At 44.7% G+C, this 25,146-nt stretch overlaps 1 protein-coding gene across 1 annotated transcript in view; it reads right to left on the bottom strand.

Annotated features, from left to right (window-relative positions):
• LOC137371113 (transmembrane protein 164-like) overlaps positions 1 to 24,591 on the bottom strand; it is a 47,697-nt gene extending 23,106 nt beyond the window's left edge. Inside the window, exons 1-3 of the mRNA XM_068033066.1 lie at positions 24,267 to 24,591; positions 23,313 to 23,983; positions 3,573 to 3,622 (exon numbers count right to left, since the gene is read on the bottom strand). Coding sequence (XP_067889167.1) covers positions 3,573 to 3,622; positions 23,313 to 23,675 — 413 coding nt within the window. The 5' untranslated portion in view covers positions 23,676 to 23,983; positions 24,267 to 24,591. The remainder of the gene's footprint in view (positions 1 to 3,572; positions 3,623 to 23,312; positions 23,984 to 24,266) is intronic.
• Between the last annotated feature and the right edge of the window lie 555 nt (positions 24,592 to 25,146).

The raw sequence follows: 25,146 nt of genomic DNA on the forward strand, positions 1-25,146 counted from the left end.
ATTTGGTAGTACTCACATATCCAGTCAAAAAATTGAGGGTCATGAACTTGAGTACATAATCTAGACAGACACCATCTCCAGTTATCCCCATGGCACACTGACACACAACTGAGGACCTCCCCCCCCCTCCCCCAGTCCACACTGGCACAAACCTGGGGAACCCCCCTACCCCAGTCCAAACTGACGCACGCCTGGGGACCCCCCTACCCCAGTCCACACTGACACACACCTGGGGACCCCCCCACCCCAGTACTCACTGACACACACCTGGGGAACCACCCCCCACCCGCCCACGTACACAGACACACACCTGGGGAATCCCACCCCAGTACACACACCTGGGGACCACCCCACCCCAGTACTCACTGAGGCACCTGGGGAACCCCCACCCCAGTACACACACATCTGGGGAACCCCCACCCCAGTACACACGGACACACACCTGGGGCTTGCAGTTTCCATCCCCGTTGCACCCCCCCCCCCCCCACCCCTTCACATCTGTACTTTGAGGACTGACATCGACAGTTTTTATTAGGTCACGGTATCAAGGGATACGGATCAAAGGCCGGTAAATGAAGTTGACTAACTGGCAGAACAGACTTCAATGGATTAGTGGCCTACTCCTGTTCCTATGTAATTAATTTGGGGTTTACTGATACCAATTGCTGAACTGAAATCGTGCATACTCGCACCATCCTGATAAACAGCAGAATGTACTTTTAAAGGTTCATCCCACACAAAACTCCTGGGAGATTGCGTCGGCAGGAACACACTGTCTGGAGACTTGCAGGGCTATTACTGCTCCTGGATTCTTTGGCACAAACAACTACTTTCTGATTCATTATATTGGTTGCCTTTGGTCACACAGTCCAGCTCAAAGGTTACTGTGCCGTAGAATTTGAACATGTGCAAAAATGCTTCTCCAAGGCTCAAATAAGGGAAACAGATAGAAAATAAAATGTCTTAAAACTGGCATGGTATAAACCTACCAGCAATGGCACAATCACACAGAGAATCTTGAATGCAATCAGTACAAGTACATCTCTCCAGCTGCAGAGTAGAGTGGTTATGTTACCGGACGAGTAAAACAAATGCCTGGACTAATGATCCAAATCCCAACACAGCAGCAGGGGAATTTAAATTCAATTACATAAATCTGGAATAAAAAGCTAGTATCAGTAATGGTGACCATGAAACTACTGGATTGTTGTATAGACCTACAGGTTCACTAACGTCCTTTAGGGAAGGAAATCTGCCATCTTCATCTGGTCTTGCCTAAATGTCACTCTGAACTCATGGCAACGTGGTTGACTCTTAATTGCCCTCTGAAATAACCTAGCAAGCCACTCAGTTGTATTCAAGAAGATGGCTCAGCACCACCTTCTCAGGAGCAACTGGGGATGGGCAATAAAGGCTGGCCTTGCCAGTGACACCTACATCCCACGAATGAATAAAAAAAAAATTCCAGAAACTACACTTTAGGAAGTACGTTAAGGCCTTAGAAGGGGTGCAAAGTAACTTTCAAAAGGGAATGGAAATATACACTTAAAAGGGAAATATTAGCAGGACTCTGGGGAAAGAGCAGGGGAGCAGGTCTTATTGCATAGCTCTTTCAAAGAGAAGGCAAACAAAATAGATTGAATGGCCTTCTTCTGTGCTGCACCATTCTATAACTCACCTCTTGTAAATAGTGCCACAGGATATTTTGCGTCCACCCAAGAGGGCAGATGGGGCCACGGTTTCATTACAATATAGTCACCTATAGCAGGAGCCTCTCCTGGTGCTGAGACCATGAAGCAGCAAGGTACATTTATAAAGGCTCTCCAGGATTTGAACTTGCTGGAACATTGCCTGGTGAAGCTAAATATTTCCCCCCTTAAGACTTCTTCAAAACATTGGCCCGTGTGCCACAAGTATTTGTTTAGCTTTTCCACATGGAAGGTCTTACAGACTGAAGAGTGAAGGAACATAGGAAGGGGAGGCCATTCAGCTCCTCCAGCCTGATACACCATTCAATTAGATCCTGGCTGATCTGTGACTAATCTCCATATACTCACTTTTGCCCCACATCCCTTAATAGGTTTGGTTGACAAAAATCCATCAATCTCAGATTTAAAATTGACCATCGATCAAGCATCACTTGCCATTTGTGGAAGACAGTTCCAAACTTCCACCACCCTTTGTGTGTAGAAGTGTTTCCTAATTTCACTCCTGAAAGGTCTGGCTCTAATTTTTAGACTATGCCCCCTAGTCCTAGATTCCCCAAAGGGCAAAAATAGCTCCTCTATATCTACCCTATGTTCCCCTTAATATCTTGAAAACTTGAATCAAATCATCCTTCTAAATTCCAGGGAATACAACGCTAGTTTATGTAAGGGAAGACTTCAAGCACATTGCCATCCTATACTGGGGAAATTCTGTACAATAGGTTTTTTTTAAACATAAAGAATATCACGCAGTGCTTCTGCAGCCTGCTCATTATCAAACTACGACAAAATCCATATTAGGTAGAGGAAGAGAGAACTTGCATTTATATGGCGCCTCTCATGACCTGAGGATATCCTAAAGAGCTTTATGGCCATTGAAGTATTTTTGAACTGTCGTCACTGTTGTAATGTAGGAAATGACACACAGCACCTCAATATGGATCTATTGGGCTTGAAGGGGGTGCAGAGCAGATTCACCTGAATGATACTGTGGCTAAAAGGGTTAAGTTATAAGGACAGGTCATATAGGCTAGGCTTGTATTCCCTGAATGTAGAAGATTAAGGGGTGCTCTAATTGATGATTACAGGAGTTGATTTATTTATTTAGAGATACAGCACTGAAACAGGCCCTTCGGCCCACAGAGTCTGTGCCAACCAAGAACCACCCATTTATACTAACCCTACAGTAATCCCATATTCCCTACCACCTACCTACACTAGGGGCAATTTACAATGGCCAATTTACCTATCACCTGCAAGTCTTTGGACGTGGGAGGAAACAGGAGCACCCGGCGAAAACCCACGCGGTCACAGGGAGAACTTGCAAACTCCGCACAGGTAGTACCCAGAATTGAACTCGGGTCCCTGGAGCTGTGAGGCTGCGGTGCTAACCACTGCGCCGCCCTCTCTATCTACACTCTTTCCTCTAATGGTGGGAGTCCAGCACAAGGAGGCAGAACCTTAAAATTAGAGCTAGGCATTCAGGAGTGGCAGCAGGAAGCACTTCTTCACACAAAGGGTAGTGGAAATCTGGAACTTCCTCCCCAAAAAGCTGCTGCGACTGGGGGGGGGGTCAACTGAAAATTTCAAAACTAAGATTGTAGATTTTTGTTAGGCAAGGTTATTAAGAGATTATGGAACCAAAGTGGGTAGATGGAGTTGAGGTGCAGATCAGCCAGCCATGATGTATTGAATGGTGAACAGGCTCGAACGGCTGAATGGCCTCCTTCTGTTCCTAGTGGGGTTGGGGAGAGGGTGAAAATAAGTAAAGCAAATCATTCCTTTTAAGGGGCTGATTACATTGGAAGATTTCTATCCTGCTCTTGCACAATAAGAACTCAAAAGTCTAAGTAAAGTAATGCTCACCTGAAAAGAATCAAGACAACAGGGCAAGGAGGGCAGGCAAGCAGGAATATCTGTAATAAAAGCACACATTGCTGGTGAGCCAAGTTATATTCCTCCATTATAAACTAAACACCAAGATATAAAGAAGAGCCACGCCCCAGACTCTGGTTTTATGGCAGCAAAGGAGATTTACTAGAATGGTACCAGGGTTGAGGAACTTCAGCTTTGTGGAAAGATTGGAAAAACTGAGATTGCTCTCCTTAGAGTAGAGAAGGTTAAAGGGAGATTTAATAGAGGTGTTCAAATTTATGAACAGTTTTGATAGATTAATTAAAGAGAAGCTGTTTCCACTGACAGAAGGGTCAGTAAGCAGAGATCTGAGATTTAAGGAATTTGACAAGAGAACCAAGGGAGAAAGATGAGGTGAATTTTTAACATGGTGAGTTACGATTTGGAATGTGTCACGCACACTGGAAGTGCGATGATACAACATTCACGGACTAACCCTGACGAGTTATGAAAAAACAGACTCTTTTAAAAAAAAAAAGATCCTTTATTTATTTTTTTTTTTATAAAGTGAACAATGGTCCAAAATGGCCACCAAAGAAAAATGGGGATCAAGCTTTCATGCATTCAAACCGTCTGACAAAAGGACAAATCTTCAAAGCTAAAAGGTGTTAATGAAACCCATCTTACACTGACCCAAAAATATTTCAGAATTGATTGGCTTCTTCTAAAACAAAGGTGTGAAGTTGCCATGACCTGGGCCATTGTGCGATTGCCATGGGGAAGAGACCAGAATATCTCCTAATAGGATGTGAGAAGTGACAGTTTTAACTTAAAAATAAAAGACAGCCAGAGAGAGAGGGCGAGACTGACACAGGTGAAGCAACTTGACACAACTGACATTCCAGTATGCCTAAAACCACATGCCCTGCTGAAAAATCCAACATCACATTATACAGCAGAGAGAGCTGGAATGACCCATCTTCACCAGAACCCTCAAGAGAAATCTACAATCATCTAAGGCCTGCAACTATATAGAATTTGAGTCTCAAGAGAACGCAACGGGTTGAATTTGCCCCCCACTAAAACCCACCTACTTCTTCCCCCTTCTCCCGTTTCTTCTTGTATGTGTGGGCGCGAGTGAATGCATGAGTGAATGAAGTTGCGACAATTTCGGAATAAGGCGTATGGATATTAAACAATTGATTTTGTTTTTTTTAAAAACCTACAAGAAAAACTGTCGCTGTCTATTTGAAAAAGAAAACCTGAGGGGGCTAAACTCTAAATACAAATATACTTGCTGCGGTCAGGTGAAAAATTAAACAGTGGGAACCACCCACGTCACATCATGTGGTCGTAACAAACGCTATGCCTGAAAGAGTAGTGGAAGCAGATTCAGTAGTAGCTTTCAAAGAGAATTGGATAAATGCTTAAAAGGGAGAAATTTGCGGGGCTACGTGGAAAGAACAGGGGAGTGGGCTTAATTGTACAGCTGGCACACAGTCATGAAGGGCTAAATGACCCCTTCTGTGCTTTAACATTCTATGATCCTCCTTCATCTGATCACAGCTTTGTTCTTGTAACTCAACAATCCGTGTTGATATATTGGCCCACATTTTGCAGTAGCAATAACAGTGAGTAAATCAATCAGACATCTGCATATGTGCAGTTAAACACAGAAATTCGAAATTGCTGTTCAGTTGTCCTGCCCCTCCACAAGCTTCACGAGAATGGTACTGTGCTGAGACACTTGACATTGAAACACGTGAAAGACATGGAGTTACAGTACTTATCCACTCATTACGGCAGAAAAAGTTAGGGCTTGTTTATTCAAGTGCAAGTGAACTTTTAACGTGTGGCAAATCTCAATTACTGCTAACCCTTTAAGGCACTGAATATTTAATTCTACAAGTGTGGATGGCCATTCCTTAATTTAATTATTATTGCCGATTTTTATAAATTTAAAAATTAAACATACTTTCACCGTTTTTGTCTCATCTCTTGCAATCCCATTTTTCTTTCCCTCTATTTCACTTTTTGTACACGATTTTCAATGAATTAAATAATTCTAATTTATACTTCCTGGTTTTTAACTGCACATCTCAGTGAGGATTCTTCAATCTGATCAGTCGAAGAGCTTCGCTATTGCTTGCTCTGTTCACACAGGTTCCAGATCCCCTGTAAAGGACACCACACTGGATCTAAATGACAGCAAGTTGCTGCTCAAAAGCCAAAGAACAGAAAGTGCCGTTTGTTCACCGCTGACAACCAAATCCAACCAGTGCCATTAATGTAAAAAAGTGGCCCGCGATGCATTGAGTGTAATTAAGGTGCTACGACTTTTTTTAAAATTATTTGTTCCTAGGATGAGGGCATTGCTGGCTAGGCCAGCATTTATCGTTCATCTCGAATTGCCCTCGAGGTGGTGGTGAGCTGCCTTGAACCGCTGCAGTCCATGTGGTGTAGGTACACCCATAGTGCTGTTAGGAAGGGAGTTCCAAGATTTTAACCCAGCGACAGTGAAGGAACAGCTATATAGTTCCAAGTCAGCAGGGGAACTTGCAGGTGGTTGTGTTCCCATGCTGCTAGATTTGATAAGAGATACAGCACTGAAACAGGCCCTTCGGCCCACCGAGTCTGTGCCGAACATCAACCACCCATTTATACTAATCCTACACTAATCCCATATTCCTACCAAACATCCCCACCTGTCCCTATATTTCCCTACCACCTACCTATACTAGTGACAATTTATAATGGCCAATTTACCTATCAACCTGCAAGTCTTTTGGCTTGTGGGAGGAAACCGGAGTACCCGGAGGAAACCCACGTAGACACAGGGAGAACTTGCAAACTCCACACAGGCAGTACCCGGAATCGAACCTGGGTCCCTGGAGCTGTGAGGCTGCGGTGCTAACCATTGCGCCGCTGTTGCCCTTGTCCTTCTAGGTGGTAGAGGTCGTGAATTTGGAACGTGCTGTCTAAGGAGCCTTGGTGCATTGCTGCAGTGCAGCTTGTAGATGGTACACACTGCTGCCACTGTGCATCGGTGGTGGAGGGAGTGCCAATCAAGCAGGTTGCTTTGTCCTGGATGGTGTCGAGCTTCTTGTGTTGTTGGAGCTGCACCCATCCAGGCAAGTGGAGAGTATTCCATCACACTTATGACTTATGCCTTGTAGATAGATAGTGGACAGGCTTTGGGGAGTCAAGTGCTGAGTTACTTGCCACTGGATTCCTAGCCTCTGACCTGCTCTTATAGCCACAGTATTTATATGGCTACTCCAGTTCAGTTTCTGGTCAACACCCCAGGGTGTTGTTAGTGGGGGATTCAGCAATCGTAATGATACTGAATGTTAAGGGGAGATAGTTAGATTCTCTCTTGTTGGAGATGGTCATTGCCTGGCCTCAATATTTTCCAGGTCTTGCTGCATTTTGACATGGACTGCTTCAGTATCTGAGTCGTCGCTAATGGCGCTGAACATTGCGCAATCAGCAGCAAACATCCCCAACTTCTGACTTTATGATGCAGGGAAGATCATTGATAAAGCAGCTGAAGATGGTTGGGCCTAGGGCACTACCGTGAAGAATTTCTGCAGTGATGTGCTGGGACTGAGATGTTTGACCTCCAACAACCACCTTCTTTTGCGCTAGGTATGACTCCAACCAGCAGAATTTTCCCTGATTCCCATTGACTCCAGTTTTGCTAGTGCTCCTTGATGCCATACTCGGTCAAATGCTGCCTTGATATCAAGGGCAGTCACTCTCACTAATCTACAGCCAACAAAAAATATTAACTGGTCATCTCAGTTACTGCTTGTGAAGCCTTGCTATGTGCATAATGGCTGCTGAATTTGGCTAGACAGTCACAGTGATGAAATGTCAGTAATTAATCGTACGTAAAGTGCTTTATGTCAGCTGTGTCTCAGTGGTAGCATTTCTATGCCCCGCCCACCCCCAAGTCAAAAAATGTGAGTCCAAGTCCTCCTCCAGAAACTTGAGCACAGAATCCAGGCTGGCACTCAGCGCAGCACTGAGGGAGTGCTGCACCATCAGTGGTGCCGTCTTTATGGTGAGGTGTTAAACTGAGGTCCCGTCTGCCCACTCAGGTAACATAAAAGAGCCCAAGACACTGCTTTGAAGAGTGGGAGTGTTTTCTCCCTGGCATCCTAGGTCAATATTCACCCATCAACCTGAACAGATTATCTGGTCATTATCACATTGCTGTTTATGGGTTCTTGGCAAATTGGCTGCCATGTTTCCTACAACATTGATTGCACTTCAAAAATACTTCTTTGGCTGCAAAATGCATGGGACGTCCTGAGGTTGAGAGAGGTGCAACAGAAATGCCAGTCTTTATTTTATATCTTTTGGAACTCTTGAACGACATGCTAAGGTGCTAAATTCCTTTCTTTACTACACTTCTTTTTTGGCCTCCTTATCTCGAAAGACAATGGATAAGCGCCTGGAGGTGGTCAGTGGTTTGTGAGGCAGCGCCTGGAGTGGCTATAAAGGCCAATTCTAGAGTGACAGGCTCTTCCACAGGCGCTGCAGAGAAATTTGTTTGTTGGGGCTGTTACACAGTTGGCTCTCCCCTTGCGCCTCTGTCTTTTCTCCTGCCAACTACTAAGTCTCTTCGACTCGCCACACTTTAGCCCCGTCTTTATGGCTGCCCGCCAGCTTTGGCGAACGCTGGCAACTGACTCCCACGACTTGTGATCAATGTCACAGGACTTCATGTCGCGTTTGCAGACGTCTTTAAAGCGGAGACATGGACGGCCGGTAGGTCTGATACCAATGGCGAGCTCGCTGTACAATGTGTCTTTGGGGATCCTGCCATCTTCCATGCGGCTCACAAGGCCAAACCATCTCAAGCGCCGCTGACTCAGTAGTGTGTATAAGCTGGGGATGTTGGCCGCCTCGAGGACTTCGGTGTTGGAGATACGGTCCTGCCATCTGATGCCAAGTATTCTCCGGAGGCAGCGAAGATGGAAGGAATTGAGACGTCGCTCTTGGCTGACATACGTTGTCCAGGCCTCGCTGCCATAGAGCAAGGTACTGAGGACACAGGCTTGATACACTCGGACTTTTGTGTTCCGTGTCAGTGTGCCATTTTCCCACACTCTCTTGGCCAGTCTGGACATAGCAGTGGAAGCCTTTCCCATGCGCTTGTTGATTTCTGCATCTACAGACAGGTTACTGGTGATAGTTGAGCCTAGGTAGGTGAACTCTTGAACCACTTCCAGAGCGTGGTCGCCAATATTGATGGATGGAGCATTTCTGACGTCCTGCCCCATGATGTTAGTTTTCTTGAGGCTGATGGTTAGGCCAAATTCATTGCAGGCAGCCGCAAACCTGTCGATGAGACTCTGCAGACACTCTTCAGTGTGAGATGTTAAAGCAGCATCGTCAGCAAAGAGGAGTTCCCTGATGAGGACTTTCTGTACTTTGGACTTCACTCTTAGACGGGCAAGGTTGAACAACCTGCCCCCTGATCTTGTGTGGAGGAAAATTCCTTCTTCAGAAGACTTGAACGCATGTGAGAGCAGCAGGGAGAAGAAAATCCCAAAAAGTGTGGGTGCGAGAACACAGCCCTGTTTCACGCCACTTAGGATCGGAAAGGGCTCTGATGAGGAGCCACCATGTTGAATTGTGCCTTTCATATTGTCATGGAATGAGGTGATGATACTTAGTAGCTTTGGTGGGCATCCGATCTTTTCTAGTAGTCTGAAGAGACCACGTCTGCTGACGAGGTCAAAGGCTTTGGTGAGATCAATGAAAGCAATGTAGAGGGGCATCTGTTGTTCACGGCATTTCTCCTGTATCTGACGAAGGGAGAACAGCATGTCAACGGTCGATCTCTCTGCACGAAAGCCACATTGTGCCTCAGGGTAGATGCGTTCGGCCAGCTTCTGGAGCCTGTTTAGAGCGACTCGAGCAAAGACTTTCCCCACTATGCTGAGCAGGGAGATTCCACGGTAGTTGTTGCAATCACCGCGGTCACCTTTGTTTTTATAGAGGGTGATGATATTGGCATCGCGCATGTCCTGGGGTACTGCTCCCTCGTCCCAGCACAGGCAAAGCAGTTCATGTAGTGCTGAGAGTATAGCAGGCTTGGCACTCTTGATTATTTCAGGGGTAATGCTGTCCTTCCCAGGGGCTTTTCCGCTGGCTAGAGAATCAATGGCATCACTGAGTTCCGATTTGGTTGGCTTAATGTCCAGCTCATCCATGACTGGTAGAGGCTGGGCTACATTGAGGGCAGTCTCAGTGACAACATTCTCCCTGGAAGCCAATGTCTCAAAAATAGGGGAAAGGAAGCCTTCATGGTTATGAAGGATTGTTCACAACCTTAAAAAGGTTGTTATCTTAACTACAGCACAATGCACCATTCGTGATTGTGCAGTGAAGAATGCTAGACACAGACCAAAGACTATTTTCAGTAACACTGCTTTGACTGTGCAGTGGTTATCTTGCATGAACTGATAACTCTCTCGAGCTGAGTCACTGCTCTATGCACAGCGATGACAAATTGCCAGCACGGATGCTGTGCATTACGTTGGCAGGTTATCACATTACTCAGTACTCAAGCCTTTATTTTACAAAAGCTGATCACTGCTTCCTCTGTGTCGATTAAAGCTTTTGTTTCGTGAAAGCAAATTCAGTTTGAAGGGAATGCTTTCCCATATTTTATCAGGTTACAGTGAAGCTTTCAGACGCCAAGATAACAGTCAAGGGTGTGAGAACAGCAAAAAGTCAGGCTCGAGAGCATGGTTCACTTTGTGAACTCAACCTCAACAAATTACTAATCGAAAGCGCTCCCATCTAAAGACACTTAGTTTACAAACAATTGACTTCAGTTCTGGTCTCTGTGGTCCTAAGGTGGAGGATCAGACTGCAAACAGGAGGCACCAGCTTTTAGAAAATGTATCTTACAGCTCTAAAACTTGCATTTAGATAGCACATTTAATGTAGTAAAATATCGCAAGGTGCTTCTCAGGATTAATTATCAAACAAAATTTGCCAGAAGATGTTAGGACAGTTGGTCAAAGAAATGGGTTTTAAGGAGTGTCTTAAAAGAAAGGGAGAGGTAGAAAGGCAGAGTGCTTAGGGCCCAGGCAGCTGAAGGCATGGCCGCCAATGGTGGAGCAATTAAAACTGGGGATGCATACAAGGCCCAGAGGTCCTGGAGGATTGGTGGAGGTTCGAGATAGGACGAGCCATGGAGGGATTTGAAAATAAGGGTGAGAATTGTAAAATCGATGTGTTGCTGGACTGGAAACCAATGCATGTCAGCGAGCACAGGGGTGGTGAAGGGTGAACAGTGACTTAGTGCAAGTTAAATTACGGGCGAAGTATTGGATGAGTTGATGTTTACGGAGGATGCATATTGGGAGGCCAACCGGGAGAACATTCGAACAGTTGAGTCTGGAGTAGAATAGGCGATATTTTTAAGTCTGTGGTTTATGAACATTTACACAAGCCAACAAAGGAAATCCCCATATGTCAGCTGCTCTCCTATGATATTGAAGCACCTTTACAAAAATTATTTTATTTGACTTAGGATCATTGTGAAGACAACTATCTTGGAAACCAAATCAGCAAAAAGGCCTACATATTACTACGGATAGGTCAACCCCTCCCCTGCTGTTCCCAAACTCCTAATACTCTCTTAAGGAGCTGGGGTAGTCCACCCAAGCAGTCATTCTGTTTAGCCAGAGAGCAGAGTCAAACATGGGCTGCATCACACAGATCTTCCTTCTTTGCTCAATTTTTGCAGAGGGACATGACCCAGAAGGCAGCAGTGCAGGAATCTCTCACTTGGCTATTCTCCTCCCGTGGTGTTGAGGCCAGCAGCAGCTCCCCTCCTCCTCATACGAGCCAAACCAACACAGATCAGAGGATGAACTTGCCAGGGACTTCTCTGGATGTGCCTTTAATTGTAGGTGCCTTAATTCAAATGTTGGCAGCTGCTGTTAGTTTATCATGATAAAGAGAGGTTGGGGGGGTGGGGGCAAGGGAAGAGGAGAAAAAAATGACAGCTAATGAAGTACTTCTGAAGTGTCGCCCTGGTTGTGATGCAGAAAGCACTGTCCCCGACGTGATGAAAGAGGTTTTTGGGTTTTGGAAAACAGGGATTGAGGTGGAGGGAACCACAGAGAATTCCAGCAACCGTGTTCCTACCTTGTGATGAATGACTACCGATGATGGGACTGGAGAAAGTGAAGGGCAAGATGATGTCCAATGCTAGATGAGCAGAGGGGCCTTGCAGGGATGCAAGGGAACAAGGGACAATCACAAGGTTGGATGTGGCAAGGCCACAGTGGGATTTGTTCAAAAAAAAAAGATCCAGAATTTTGAATTTGGTGTCGTGAGACGCACGTCTTTCAATAATGGGACATAAAAATTTAACCAGACATATAAACAGAGCAGAGAGCAGTGCCTCAGGAGCCCAAGTCACCTGGACCTCATAGATCAGATATCTAGGGTTTATAGTCACATACGGTTCGTGAGACACAGTTTAGACAGTTCTGTCATGAGCTACAAACCACAACTTACATTAACAGTGCAACACTAGAATAAAGAGCAAGATTATCTTCAGCTTATGCGAATTCATCTTACTCTCTCTACAAGTCCCACTCCAGGCTTGAGCACAAAAATCAAGGCTGATACTTCAGCACAGTACCAAGGGAGTGCTACACTGTTGGAGATGCCGGCTTTTGGATGAGAACACTAAACTGAGGCCTCATCTGCCCTCTCAGGTAGATGTAAAAAAAATCTCATGGCACTATTTTGAAGAGCAGGGGGGTTCTCTCCAGTGTCCTGGCCAATATTTATCCCTCAATCATCATCACAAAAACAGATTATCTGGCCATTATCGCATTACTGTTCGTGGGAGGTTTGCTGCGCGCAATTTGGTTGCTGCGCTTTCTATATTATAATAGTGACTACATTTCAAAGAATACTTCCTTGGCTATAAAGAACTTTGAAACATCCAGTGGTTGTGAAAGGCCCTACAGAAATGCAAGTCTTTCGTTCCCACTCGTCTAATTCTTCCAGCCTATCTTTAACTGTATTTTGAACGGCCATTAAATAATCCAAGTTTTATGGTCGTACATGATTAAAATACACTGGTTACTTATTGCCAACTTTCCATTGCTTTTCAAGAGTCAATTTCAAAGTCTTTTTTATATGGACTTTGGGAAAAGTACAGCGCTATTGTTAATGAGATCAGAATTGCAACATCCTACTGCACTTGGGTGAAAATGGATTGCCTTTTGTTAACCATTCAGGGCAGATTCCTATTATACACAATGTCCAATATTAGATCAGCTCAGTTGACATTGCTTGCACCTCACAGTCAGAGGGTTAGAAACCGAAAATTTACAGCACATGAGGAGCGTTTTGCCAGTGCTAGCTGCAACAGTGATCCAGCCGAATCCCACCTTCCAGCTCTTGGCCCTCTAGGTTACAGCTGCTCAAGTGCATATTCAAGTACTTTTTAAATGTTACGAGGGTTTCTGCCTCGACCATCCTTTCAGGCAGTGAGTTCACCCACTGGATGAAAAAACAACTTTTCAATTACTCTCGAATCCTTCCACCAATTATTTTAAACCTATGCAACCTGTTTATTGACCCAAGAGACATAGGACCTTCCAATCTACTCAATCTCAGCTCCCTCAATCTTATACACTTCAATTAAATCGCCCCTCAGCCTCCTGTGTTTCAAAGTAAACAACCCCAGCCTCTCCAATCTTTCCTCGCAGCTAAAATTATCAGCAACATCCTCATAAATCTTGAGAGTCGTGGATTCAATTCTCACTCCAAAGAGTTGAATGCAAAATCCAGGCTGGCACTCATTCTGAAATACTGAGGGAGTGCTGCACTGTCAAGAGGTTCATTCATGGGACGTGGGCGTCACTGGCAAGGCCAGAATTCATCACCCTTGAGAAGATGGTGGTGAGCCACCATCCTGAACTGCTGCAGAATCAGAAATTTACAATATGAAAGGAAGCTATTCGGCCCATCATATCTGTACTGGCCAACAAGTAGTCATCCAACCTAAACCCACTTTCCAGCTCTTGCTCTGTAGCCTTGTAGGTTATGGCACGTCATGTGTATATTCAAGTACTTTTTAAGTCCATCTGGTATTCCGATTGAAGAGAGCAGGACAGAAATTCTGAAGACAATAGTGATACCATAGTGATACTGCAAGCCACTTGCCCAATACAGTTAAAGTAACCGAGTGCTGTAGAATCCATCCATCTACTGTGCAGGAAATCCCCTGATGAACTGGCCTGACAGAAAAGATCAGCAAAATGAAAAAGTAAATGTACAGCGATGCCTTAATCTGGACTTTGCAGCCATTTGCAACCATTTTTTGTTGTGTGCTGTGGACACTGGCCATCGGTCAGCTGACCTCATTGACGCTGGCAGCCTTAGTAAATCCGGTAAGACTGCCTATGGTGCATCGCAGTCTGTGTGAAACCTGCATGTCAGGAGCTGGCAGCGTGTGCAAGCAGATTATAATAAGCTCCTTATATTTTTGACACAATCGCAGGCCATGTAATCACACCAGGCACCAGAAGGCACAATAAGAGCAGACGGTGCCAGACTTTATTACTAATTTAAAGTACAGAAACAGACCATTCAGCCCAATTGATCCATATCAGTCTTTATGACGAACCACCTCCCACCTGAAAAGCATATCCTTCTATTCCTTTCTCCCAGATGTACTCATCCAGACTCCCCTTAAAAGCATCTATGCTATTCACCACAACTAGTCATTGTAGTATGGAGTTCCACATTCTCACCATTCTCTGGGTAACGAATTCTCCTGAATTCTCTATTTGATTTATTAGTGACAATCATAGTTAAGGCCCCTAGTTTTGGACCATCTCCCCAAGTGCAAACACTCCCAGTGTCTACTCCATCAAACTCTTCATAGTTTTAAAGGCCTCTATCAGGTCACCCCTTAGCCTTCGCTTTTCCAGAGTAAGGAGCCGTAGCCTGTTCAATCTTTGTAGTGGAGTTCTTGGCCGGCATTTATCCCTCAATTATCACTATAACAGATTATATCTAATCACTATCACATTCCCATGTGGGAGTTTGCTGTGTGCAAATTGGCTGCTGTGTTTCCGACAACACTGACTACATCTCAAAATTACTGCTTTGAAATGTCCTGAGGTCGAGAAAGGCGCTATATAAATGCAAGTCTTTTAAAAGGTCGAACAGATTTGTGGTTTCCATGTAAACATAAAATTGTTCAAATTACTTGAATACCTCAGTGCAAAAATTCAGCAGCTGGGTCAAAATGGAGGATCACAGAGTCAAACAGTATATAACATCCCCGACTTAATTCAGAAAAATAAATTTCCAGCCATCGGAATGCAGACACGGCCAGCAACAGTCGATGCTGTGTGAAGACACAATGGTTCTCACACTGGGGTCCGCAGAAACTTTCTAGGCATCCTGCAAAATAATGCGAAAGTGTTTACCAAGTAGTATCGGCCTTATGGGTGAACGTCCACCCAAGTCACCATGGTTGGGGGCGGTGGTTCTGTCATCAAAAGTAAGCACATGAGCATGGCTGGATGGGTGGAGGTAATTGCTGCAAGCCAGGAGACGGGAGTGGAATGTAGCGTAGCAAATATTACACCAAGGATAGACAGTGTTTGGGATAGAAATGCAATACTGTACTAATTTGCCTCCTGGCTTGCCATAATCATGTGACCTCTACCATGAGGCACTCTGACTGGAGGCAGCCAGTTTCAATAAAGACAGAGTCCGCACCAGACTGGTGTCCTGTGAGCTCATAACATGGCGTCAGAGTGGAGCTAAGGTGAGTGTTGAAGAGCTGTTTAGAAGCACAGTTATGGAACAAAGTCCACAGGAATGGTCAGAACTGCTAAAAGCCACAGAAAACAAAGAAATAACCGAAAGCACAGGGTAAAACTGCAAATTTTCCTCTGCCTGTGCTGGTCAAAATGAAAGGCTGTATGAAACTAAACTGGCAGTTTTTCCACTCGCAATGGCAAAATTATGAAATTACAACAAATTTAATTAACAAACCAGAGCGGCTGCGATTAGCTATACTTTTATCATTGTTGGGGAGAGACTGTTACAAAGTGTATTCCACCCTAAATCGCTCTGAACAAAACAAAAGACAGTAGAAATTTTGAAAGCCTAGAAGGCACGCTTTGAACCCCAAGCGAACGTAACCTATGAACGGTATGTGTTCAATATTGGGGCCCAAATTGAAAAAAAAAAAAGAGTCCATTGGTCAATATGTGACTGCATTACTACAGCTCGCAGAAACCTGTGAATTTGCACAACTAAAAGATGATCTAATTAAAGACAGGATTGTATTTGGCATAAGAGATCCTGCAGTCAACGCACATCTACTGAGAGGGGAGAAACTGACTCTCAGGAAAGTGATCGGCGTGTGCAGAAGAAGCGCTGAGGTTGTAAATCAGCAGCTAGAGTATATTCATGACAGAACAGACCAGGCCTTGCATTATGCTGATGGACATTCCAGGCCAAAAAGGCAGAAAGATCACAAAGGGCAGGATGAAAATACTGCAGAGGACATCATGCACTGGAAAAAAAGGCATGTCCAGCGTGGGGAAAGCAGTGTTCTCACTGCAAGAAGCTGAATCATTTTGCACGCGTGTTTGGCTAGAAGGAAGCACAACAAGCAGGTACAAATAGCCACTGAAGAGATATCAGCCGAAGATTCTGACGAATCACTATACAGGTTGATTGGTGACAGTTTGTGACTGTTGGAATGATGACTGCAGAAGGAGATCTAGTCAACAAAGTGCCAGATAGATAGACACTGGTGCGTCAGGCAACATAACGACCTTCACAGACCTGCGCAAAGTGGCTCAATATGGCGATCCAAAAATGAAGCCCTTGAAAGTAAGGTTGAGGCTATAGGATGGCACCATACTAGTGTCAAGAGGACAAGGTACTCAGAGCCCACTGCAATGTCAAGAAGATCTAGAGTTCCAAATCATAGACGGCAAACAAAAGCCACTCATCTCAGCCGAACCAAGTCGAAAGCTTTGTCTGGTAAACCTCAACGTGTAAAAAGAGAAAAACCAGGAAATGGCCTACAGGAGCAGGCACTGGCGCTGCAGCGAGAATGCCTTTGCCAGTTGCAAGGTGACGCGAGTCATACAGGCGGTGAGGAAGGGAAAGACCTGGCAGTCGGCTGCTCAGGCGCCCAAGGTGGAGGCTGTGAGGAAGGAGCGCTCAGATTCCGCACAGCGGGCAGACAAAATCAAGGTGAAATGGCAGAAAGTCAAATTTCATTTTGACAAAACTGCCGGACCATTGCCAGAATTGAGCATTGGACAGCCAGTCAGGGTACAAACCTTCAAAGCGCTCAACAAGAGTCAGCCCAAGTGATAACTTGGGACCTGAATAGAGCAGTTGTATGTCGATCATATGCAGTAGAAGCGAAGGACCAGGGATACTGTCACATCCGCAGGCTCACACGCATAACTGGAGAAGCTGTTCCTTCATGGCAGGTGGCAAAGCAGGAAGACGGGAACTCACCAACTGCACAGACCACAAAACAACCATCAGCTCCAGCGGTCCACAGCACGCCAAAAATGGAAATGGAACAGCAGTTACTGCAGCAAGTGACAAGGGAACGACACTCACCGGAGAAGGAAAATCACCCAGATGAACAACCAACAACAGTGTGCACCGTGAAGAAACCTGCACAATTTAAGACTGTGTGTGCAATGCACGTGCAAAGACCGACAAGAATTACGAACTACGAATACATGAGAACAGTTGTGTGCATAGTGGGTAACTTGGGCAACTCACAGTGTCAATGATAATGCATGCAAACTTTTTTTTGTATAAAAAGGGGGATGTTTGGGATAGAAATGTAATACTGTACCAACGTGCCTCCTGGCTAGCTGTAATCATGTGACCTCTACCATGAGGCACTCTGACTGGGGGCAGCCATTACAAGCAGTTCCAATAAAGACAGAGTCCACACCAGACTGGTGTCCGTGAGCTTGTAACAAATGGACTCTGCAGCAAGCACACCCACCTCACTAATATCTGTAAGTAAATACCTGTTTTCTTAAAAGCATTATTAAAACACTCTTTACACACTGCCCTTTCAGATTATGATTATATAGTATAATTTAGATGAGGGATTTGTGTCTATTTGCAAAGAGGTCCTTCAACCAAAAATGTTTGGGAACCACTGCATTAACACACCCAGGAACAGTTCTTCCAGCACAAGGTACCACAAATCTCTCCAGTCTACCATGCAGAGCACTAATTAGAGCAGATTATCCACCACAGGGAGCAGATTTTATTGTTGGTTATAAAAATCTCTGCCCAGGGGACTGACTGAAAAATGAATTGCCCAACTCGGTTTTCACCTTTGAAACCTGATTTTGAACTCATCCAAAAAGTTTTCCAAAGCTGATCTCAAGATGTGGGCATCACTGGCAATTATTGTTTAACACTCAGTGGTTGGTGGTAATTGCTAATTGTATATTAATTGTGTTTAAATGTATGCAGGTGGAGGGGATTAAATGGGGGTTTCATTTGAGCAAATATAAAGAGACACATTGAAGGTGTAGTGTGATTGAACTTAGGAGGTGTATGCTTGTAATGGTTCACTCTATAACTAAATGTTAGACTCAGTAAAGATTGCCTCCAGTACCATCCTTCTCCAACTGACTTTCCAGAATAGAACAGCGGTCTTGAACCACTGTAGTTGCGGTTCGATACAACAGAGTGACTTGCTTGGCCACTTCAAAGAGCCGTTAAGAGTCAACCATGTTAGTGAAGGACTGGAGGTCACAGACTGGCAGGTTTCCTTCCTTAAGGGACCAGTTGAGTTCTTATGACAATCGGACAGCTTTATGATCACTTTTCATGAAACCAGCTTTTTATTTACAGAATTTAACAAAAAAAACTGAATTAAAATTCTCAGACTGCCAAGGTAGGATTTGACTCTCATTCTCTGGATTACCAGTCCAGTATAAATTTACAAATAAAAACAAGAAATGCTGGAAATACTCAGCAGGTCTTGCAGCATCTGTGGAAAGAGAAGCAGAGTTAACATTTCAGGTCAGTGACCCTTCCTCGGAACTGGCAAATATTAGAAATGTCAAAGATTATAAGCAAGTGAGGCGGGAGTGGGGCAAGAGATAACAAAGGAGGTGGTGTAGATTGGACAAGGCCACATAGCTGACCAGAAGGTCATGGAGCAAAGGCAAACAATATGTTAATGGTGTGTTGAAAGACAAAGCATTAGTACAGATAGGGTGTTAACGGACTAAAGATTGAACAGCAGCAAGTACAAACATGAAAAAACAAAATAAATTTACAAAGCTTTCCTGAAAGACCAAAGACAAAAGCGAGGACAGCAGGGACACTAGAAAGAGTAGAGAAGATGAAAAGGTACATTAAGAAGTGGTGGTGAGGTTGGATTTGAAAAGTTTAGGATGAAGGGGAAGACTTTGCTTCCACAATTTGGAGGTCCTGGGGAGGAATGGGTTAGTGTAGGGAGATTAACTGTCTTGATTTAAACATAATAGATTTTACATTGCATTTAGGGTTTTGCTAATCATTGAATCATACAGCACAGAAGAAGGCCATTCACCCCATCAAGGCTATGCTGGGTCCTTCAAAAAGCAATCCAGGTAGTCCCACTCCCTGCTCTTTGCCCATTTCCCTGCAATGTTTTCTCCTTCCCTTCTGAAGGTTACTACTGAATCTGTATCCCTATCATGCAGTGCATTCAAAATCCTAACCATTCACAGCATAAAAAAGTTTTCCTTCATGCCTGCTCTGGTTGTTTTGCCAATGCTGCTAAACATGGAAAATTTACTGCCCAGAGAAGGACAATCGGATCATCCTGCCTTTGCCAGCCACAAAAAAAAACAACCAGCCTAATCCCACCTTCCAACTCTTGGTCCGTAGCCATAGAACCACAGAAATGTTATGGCACGGAAAGAGGCCATTCAGCCTGTCTGCACCAGCTGAAAAAACCATCTGTTCGATCTAATCCCACCTTCCAGCACCTGGTCCGTAGCCTTTCAAGTTACAGCACTTCAAGTGCATGTCCAGGTACCTTTTAAATGAGTTGAGGGTTTCTGCCTCCACCTCTGATCTGGGCAGTGAATTCCAGACACCCACCACCCTCTGGATGAAAAAGTTTTTCCTCGTGTCCCCGCTAATCCTTCTACCAATCACCCTTAAATCTGTGCCCCTTGGTAATTGACCGCTCCGCCAGGGGAAACAGGTCCGTCCTGCCTACTCTATCTGGACCCCTCATGATTTTCTACAGCTCAATTAAGTTACCCCTCAGCCTCCTCTGTTCTAAGGAAAACAACCCTAGCCTATACAATCTTTCCTTATAGCTGCAACTTTCAAGCCCTGGCAACATTCCCTGTAAGTTATGGCACCTGAACTGAATTTAAATGAGATGAGGGTTTCTGCCTCAACTACCCTTTCAGGCAGTGAGTTCCAGAACCCCAACCTCTGGGTGAAAAAGTTACTTCAACTCCCCTCTAATCCCTTTCAATCTATTCCCCTGGTTGTTGACCCCTCTGCAAAAAAAATTATTTCAGAAACAGTAAAACATGAAAGACGGAAACGATGTTCTGTGCAACATATACTGAAGATAATTCTACAAAGATATATCTAATATAAACACTTCCAGAGGATTCAAATTTAAAGTGACTTACAAAAGAGCCAGAGAGATGAAGAGTTTTTTTTGTAATGTGATGATGATATGGAATGCTCTGCCTGAAAGGAGGGTGGAAGCAGATTCAATAGTAATTTTTGAAAGGAAATTGGATAAATACTTGGAGAAAGATTTGCAGGCTATGTGGGAAAGTGTGAAGGGAGTGAGACTAATTGGAGAATTCCCTCAAAGAACCAGCAAAAGGCACGATGGGCCGAATGGGAGGTGTAAACATAAAATAAATTGGTCTCCTGGGCTAGAGAGAGAAAATAATAATCAGATGGAATTTCCATTCCTGATTAGTTCCCTTTACAACAGGGGTAACAATTAGCCAAAGAAGGCAAGTTTAAAAATCACACCGTGGCAGTTTCAGAATTTCATTTTAATTTTTTTTTTAAATCTGAAAATTTAAAAAACGTTACCAATAAAAAGCTGTTAGATTGTTGTACAAACAAACTGGTTCACAGATGTCCCTGCTGTCCTCACCCAGTCTGGGCCTACATGCGACTCCAGTCTCTCACTAATGGGGCTGACTCCTAAATGACTTCCGAAGTTGTCCAACAAGCCAATCGGTCAGGGCAACTGGGGGCTGGCAATGCCCGCATCCCAAGAATTGATTAAAAAGACTAGATATAGATTTTTACACCTGTGCTTTGCATAAAGAATCACTCTGTAGTCAGCAAGTTTAGTATCAGCTATGTTAATAATCACCTCCCATCCCAGGAATAGCTAATAATACTAGATGCATGGCAATAGTTAATGGTACCCAGTTTTAAATGTGAAACATTTACTGGTCATTTAGCTCAAGCTCACCTCAATCTGTACAATAATTGTGATTTGTTTTAAATTGCTTTTAGAATCCCTCAAGGGCAATTAATTCTGGCCTTGCCCTCGATACTCACATCCCACTAATGTATAAATCAAAAGCAAATTGGAATGTGCAAAACAATCCCATCAATAGCTGAACTATTAACCACAGCACTGCCAATCATGAAGCTCTTTACAATTATTAAGCTAAAGTATAATTTCAATCCCATTATACTGGATTTTTCCAGTAATACATAATCAAAATTAGATTCAGCCATACAATGTCCAATGGCCCTGTTCAAACTCCATATTCCACTCGCAGAGAGAAAGACGTCTTCTCTTGCTGTCCCCAAGACAGGAATATCGGAACAGGAGCAGGTCACCTTAAGATTGTTCGGCCATTCAATAGAATCGTGGCTGATCTGTGACCTAACTCCATATACTACCCTTTACCCCATATCCCTTCATACATTTGGATAACAAAAATCCATTAATCTCAAATTTAAAATCAACAATTGTTCTAGCATCAATCGCCATTTCCTGAAGAGTTCTCCAAACTTCTACCATTTTTTAAGTGAAGAAGTGTTTCTTAATTTCACTTGGGGTATGGTTCAACAGGTGCAATTTATCTCCATTACCTCGACCCAAGTACAATGATAGAGAGTGACCATGGGGGTGTCATCAGAGCCAGGCCTGAGGGAGGGAGAGAGGGAGGGGCAAACTCAATTATTTAGCACGATGCAGGACCCCAGTACATCCTAAAGCACTAAAATAAAATCAAAATACTGCAGATGCTGGAAATCCGAAATAAAAACAAGAAATGCTGGCAGCATCTGCGGAGAGAGAAGCAGAGTTAACGTTTCAGGTCAGTGACCTGAAGGGTTCTGATGAAGGGTCACTGACCTGAAACGTTAACTCTGCTTCTCTCTCCACAGATGCTGCCAGACCGGCTGAGTATTTCCAGCACTTCTTGTTTTCACATCCTAAAGCACAGTGTTGTAATGTAGGATGTGTGGAAGCCAAACAGCACAGAGCTAGCACCCACCAAAAGCAGTGAGATAACTGATTATCTGATTTTTCTGATGTTGGTTGACAGTTGTGGCCAGGGCACCACAACTGGTTATTTTCTCCTCCTAGTCTGGGAGGTGTTGAAGCTAATCGTAGCACCCTTGGCGCAGACATGATGGGCCAAGTGGCCTCTTTCTGTGCCATAAACGTTCTATGATTCTATTCTATGATTATGATGCTGTTCATTAAGCTTATGTAATGACAAAGGGCTGAATTCTGAGGGGGAAAAAATTCCCGATTGAAACTTAGCCCATTCAGATTTGACAAGAGTTGACTGACAGGAAGCATACCTAGACAGAGAAACCTTTATTTTAATGGAGTACATTGCCAGTCCCCACTCAGGCTACAGTTGGCAGAGGCACCACACAATAAATCTGTGCATTTGCCAAACCTACCAGGTGGTAAGAATTGACAAGAGAAACATGGGTGTTTCACAGGAAGATAAGATTTTTTATTCTTTCATGGGATGTGGGCATCACTGGCAAGGCCAGCATTTGTTGCCCATCACCAATTGCCCTCGGGAAATGCTTGAAAGTAAAAGCATGAAGATAAAAACTGAGAGTTTGGAACTTAGCATGAAGACAAAATGGCAGAACAAGCTGGATGGGCCAAATGGCCTGCTCCTATTCTGAAAACACCTTAGAATAGTATACAGTGCCTTCAACATAGGAACTTTATTTCAAATGCAACCGTCACAGTAGGACAAGGGACCGCACGCTTAAATCAGAGAAAAGGAAAATGTCAGACTGGCACCAGGAAATTCTACACACAAAGTGATCAATGGTAGACTTTTGAGTGGGATAGAGAAGATAAAAACCCTGGACTTCTTCCAAGAATGGCTGGTGGCTATGATGGAGAGGGGTTGATAGATAAACAGGATGGCCGGACTTGCTCTTCTCAATGCAACTATTTTGTAACTCTCAACAATTGTGCAGAATAACATAGACTTAACACAGAGACAAGCCATTTGGCCCAACTGGTCTACTCCAAGTGTTTATGCTCCTCAGGAGTCATCTCCCACTACTTCACTTAACCCCACCATATCCTAATCCTTTCTTCTTTCTTGGGTCACCAAACCTTCCCTCAAAACGTTCCTCTGAAATACTACTTCCAAAGTAGATGATAGCTGTGGGGGGGAAAAACAAACAACATACCTGCAAGGCAGTAACAACATGGCAAGGATTCAGTAAATAGATCAGAGTTTTGGTCGCACACTTGAACCCAATCTCCAAGCCAAAGGTCAAGCACAGGGCAGCCTGAAGGAGGTTCTTCCCCAGGGTCTCCTCACACTCCTGTGGCGATGCTCCAAGTGTCCAGTTCCCCGGAAAGCCACCTCTGATTTTCCCGTAGGCCACCACAATTTGCAGCAAGGAAAGGGCGATCATGAGGATAGTCTCCAAGACCCGCTGCCTGACAGAGAGGAAAGCAGCACATTCCTGCCCACCGTTACCGCTGATGTTAGGGTCCACCCCACCGTACACAGTGTCCAATATATTGTCCAGGTCCAATGTGGCCATCCTGGGAACACCACAAACTGGGGCAGACAGAGAAAGCTTCACACTGACCAGGAATCTTCAACCCTCCACAATCCACAGCAGAACAAAAGGAAACCTGGCCCTTTTAAGTAAGCTAGGTTAGATCTCCCCTTATAAAGGTTCTTCACGATATCCTTTCCAGAGCTGACAGGGCTCACGGACTGGGTTTAATTATAAAAGGAAATCTTCTCCTTGCACAGCTCCTGGTCCTTTTGAAGCGTTTTGATTTTCAAAATTACTTGAAAAGTTGCAAAGTCAAACCAACCTCTCCTTCAGAAACAATGAGCTGCCTGCAGAAACGTGAAACAGGAAGACAGACATGTTACATTTTTAAAGAGATTTAAATAAAGATTTTCCTAAAAGAAAAGCAGAATTTAAATAAAGAATTGAAATGAAGGATTTTTTAAAAACAGGGGTTTTTTTTTTTAAAAAGGATTTTTTTTTTAAATCAAGATTTAAATAAAAGATTTTTAAAGTCAACAAATGACCCTGTTGGTTAGAATCCTGTGGAAATGATTTCGACTCGAACTTTAAGGTTCAAGTTGTTTTAAAAAGCTCTTAAATCCTTCTTACTTCTCATTAAATCCTTTCTCCAATGTTTAAAGCAAAATAAAAGCGTTGATGTTCTTTCTGTCGATGAAAATTCCGCTCTCCACACCGTTTATCTTTGGATTGTTGGAGGTTTCCACACAGCCAGGGGCAGCAGCTGGGGAGAGTTACTGGGATCGGCCTGTGCTCGGCCTGGGGCTTCCTCTACCCTGACCCCTGGAGAAGATCCTCGCAGCCGTTCCCATGGCGGTTTCCTCAGGGCCGCTCCAGCACCGAGCGCTTCTTGTTGCTCCGCCGGCAGCTGCTGATCCCGCCTGCTCGCAGCAAAGGACAACACCCGACTCACCTGGAGCCACACAGCCAATCACCGGGAGCCCGCCAATCACCTGGAGCCCAGAGCCCGCCAATCACCTGGTGCCCAGAGCCAGCCAATCACAGGGAGCCCAGAGCCCGCCAATCACCTGGTGCCCAGAGCCCGCCAATCACAGGGAGCGCAGAGCCCACCAATCACCTGGAGCCCAGAGCCCGCCAATCACCTGGTGCCCAGAGCCCGCCAATCACAGGGAGCGCAGAGCCAATCACCTGGTGCCCAGAGCCCACCAATCACCTGGTGCCCAGAGCCAGCCAATCACAGGGAGTGCAGAGCCAATCACCTGGAGCCCAGAGCCCGCCAATCACCTGGAGCCCAGAGCCACACAGCCAGCCAATCACCTGGAGCCACACAGCCAGCCAATCACCTGGAGCCACACAGCCAGCCAATCACCTGGCACCCAGAGCCCGCCAATCAGCTGGAGCCCAGAACCGGCCAATCACCTGGAGCCCAGAACCGGCCAATCACCTGGAGCCCAGAGCCCGCCAATTATCTGTCCAGAGCCAATCACCCGGTGCCGAGCCCGCCAATCAC

The sequence above is a fragment of the Heterodontus francisci genome, chromosome 6, assembly GCF_036365525.1.
Source record: "Heterodontus francisci isolate sHetFra1 chromosome 6, sHetFra1.hap1, whole genome shotgun sequence".
NCBI classification, from domain to species: Eukaryota; Metazoa; Chordata; class Chondrichthyes; order Heterodontiformes; family Heterodontidae; genus Heterodontus; species Heterodontus francisci.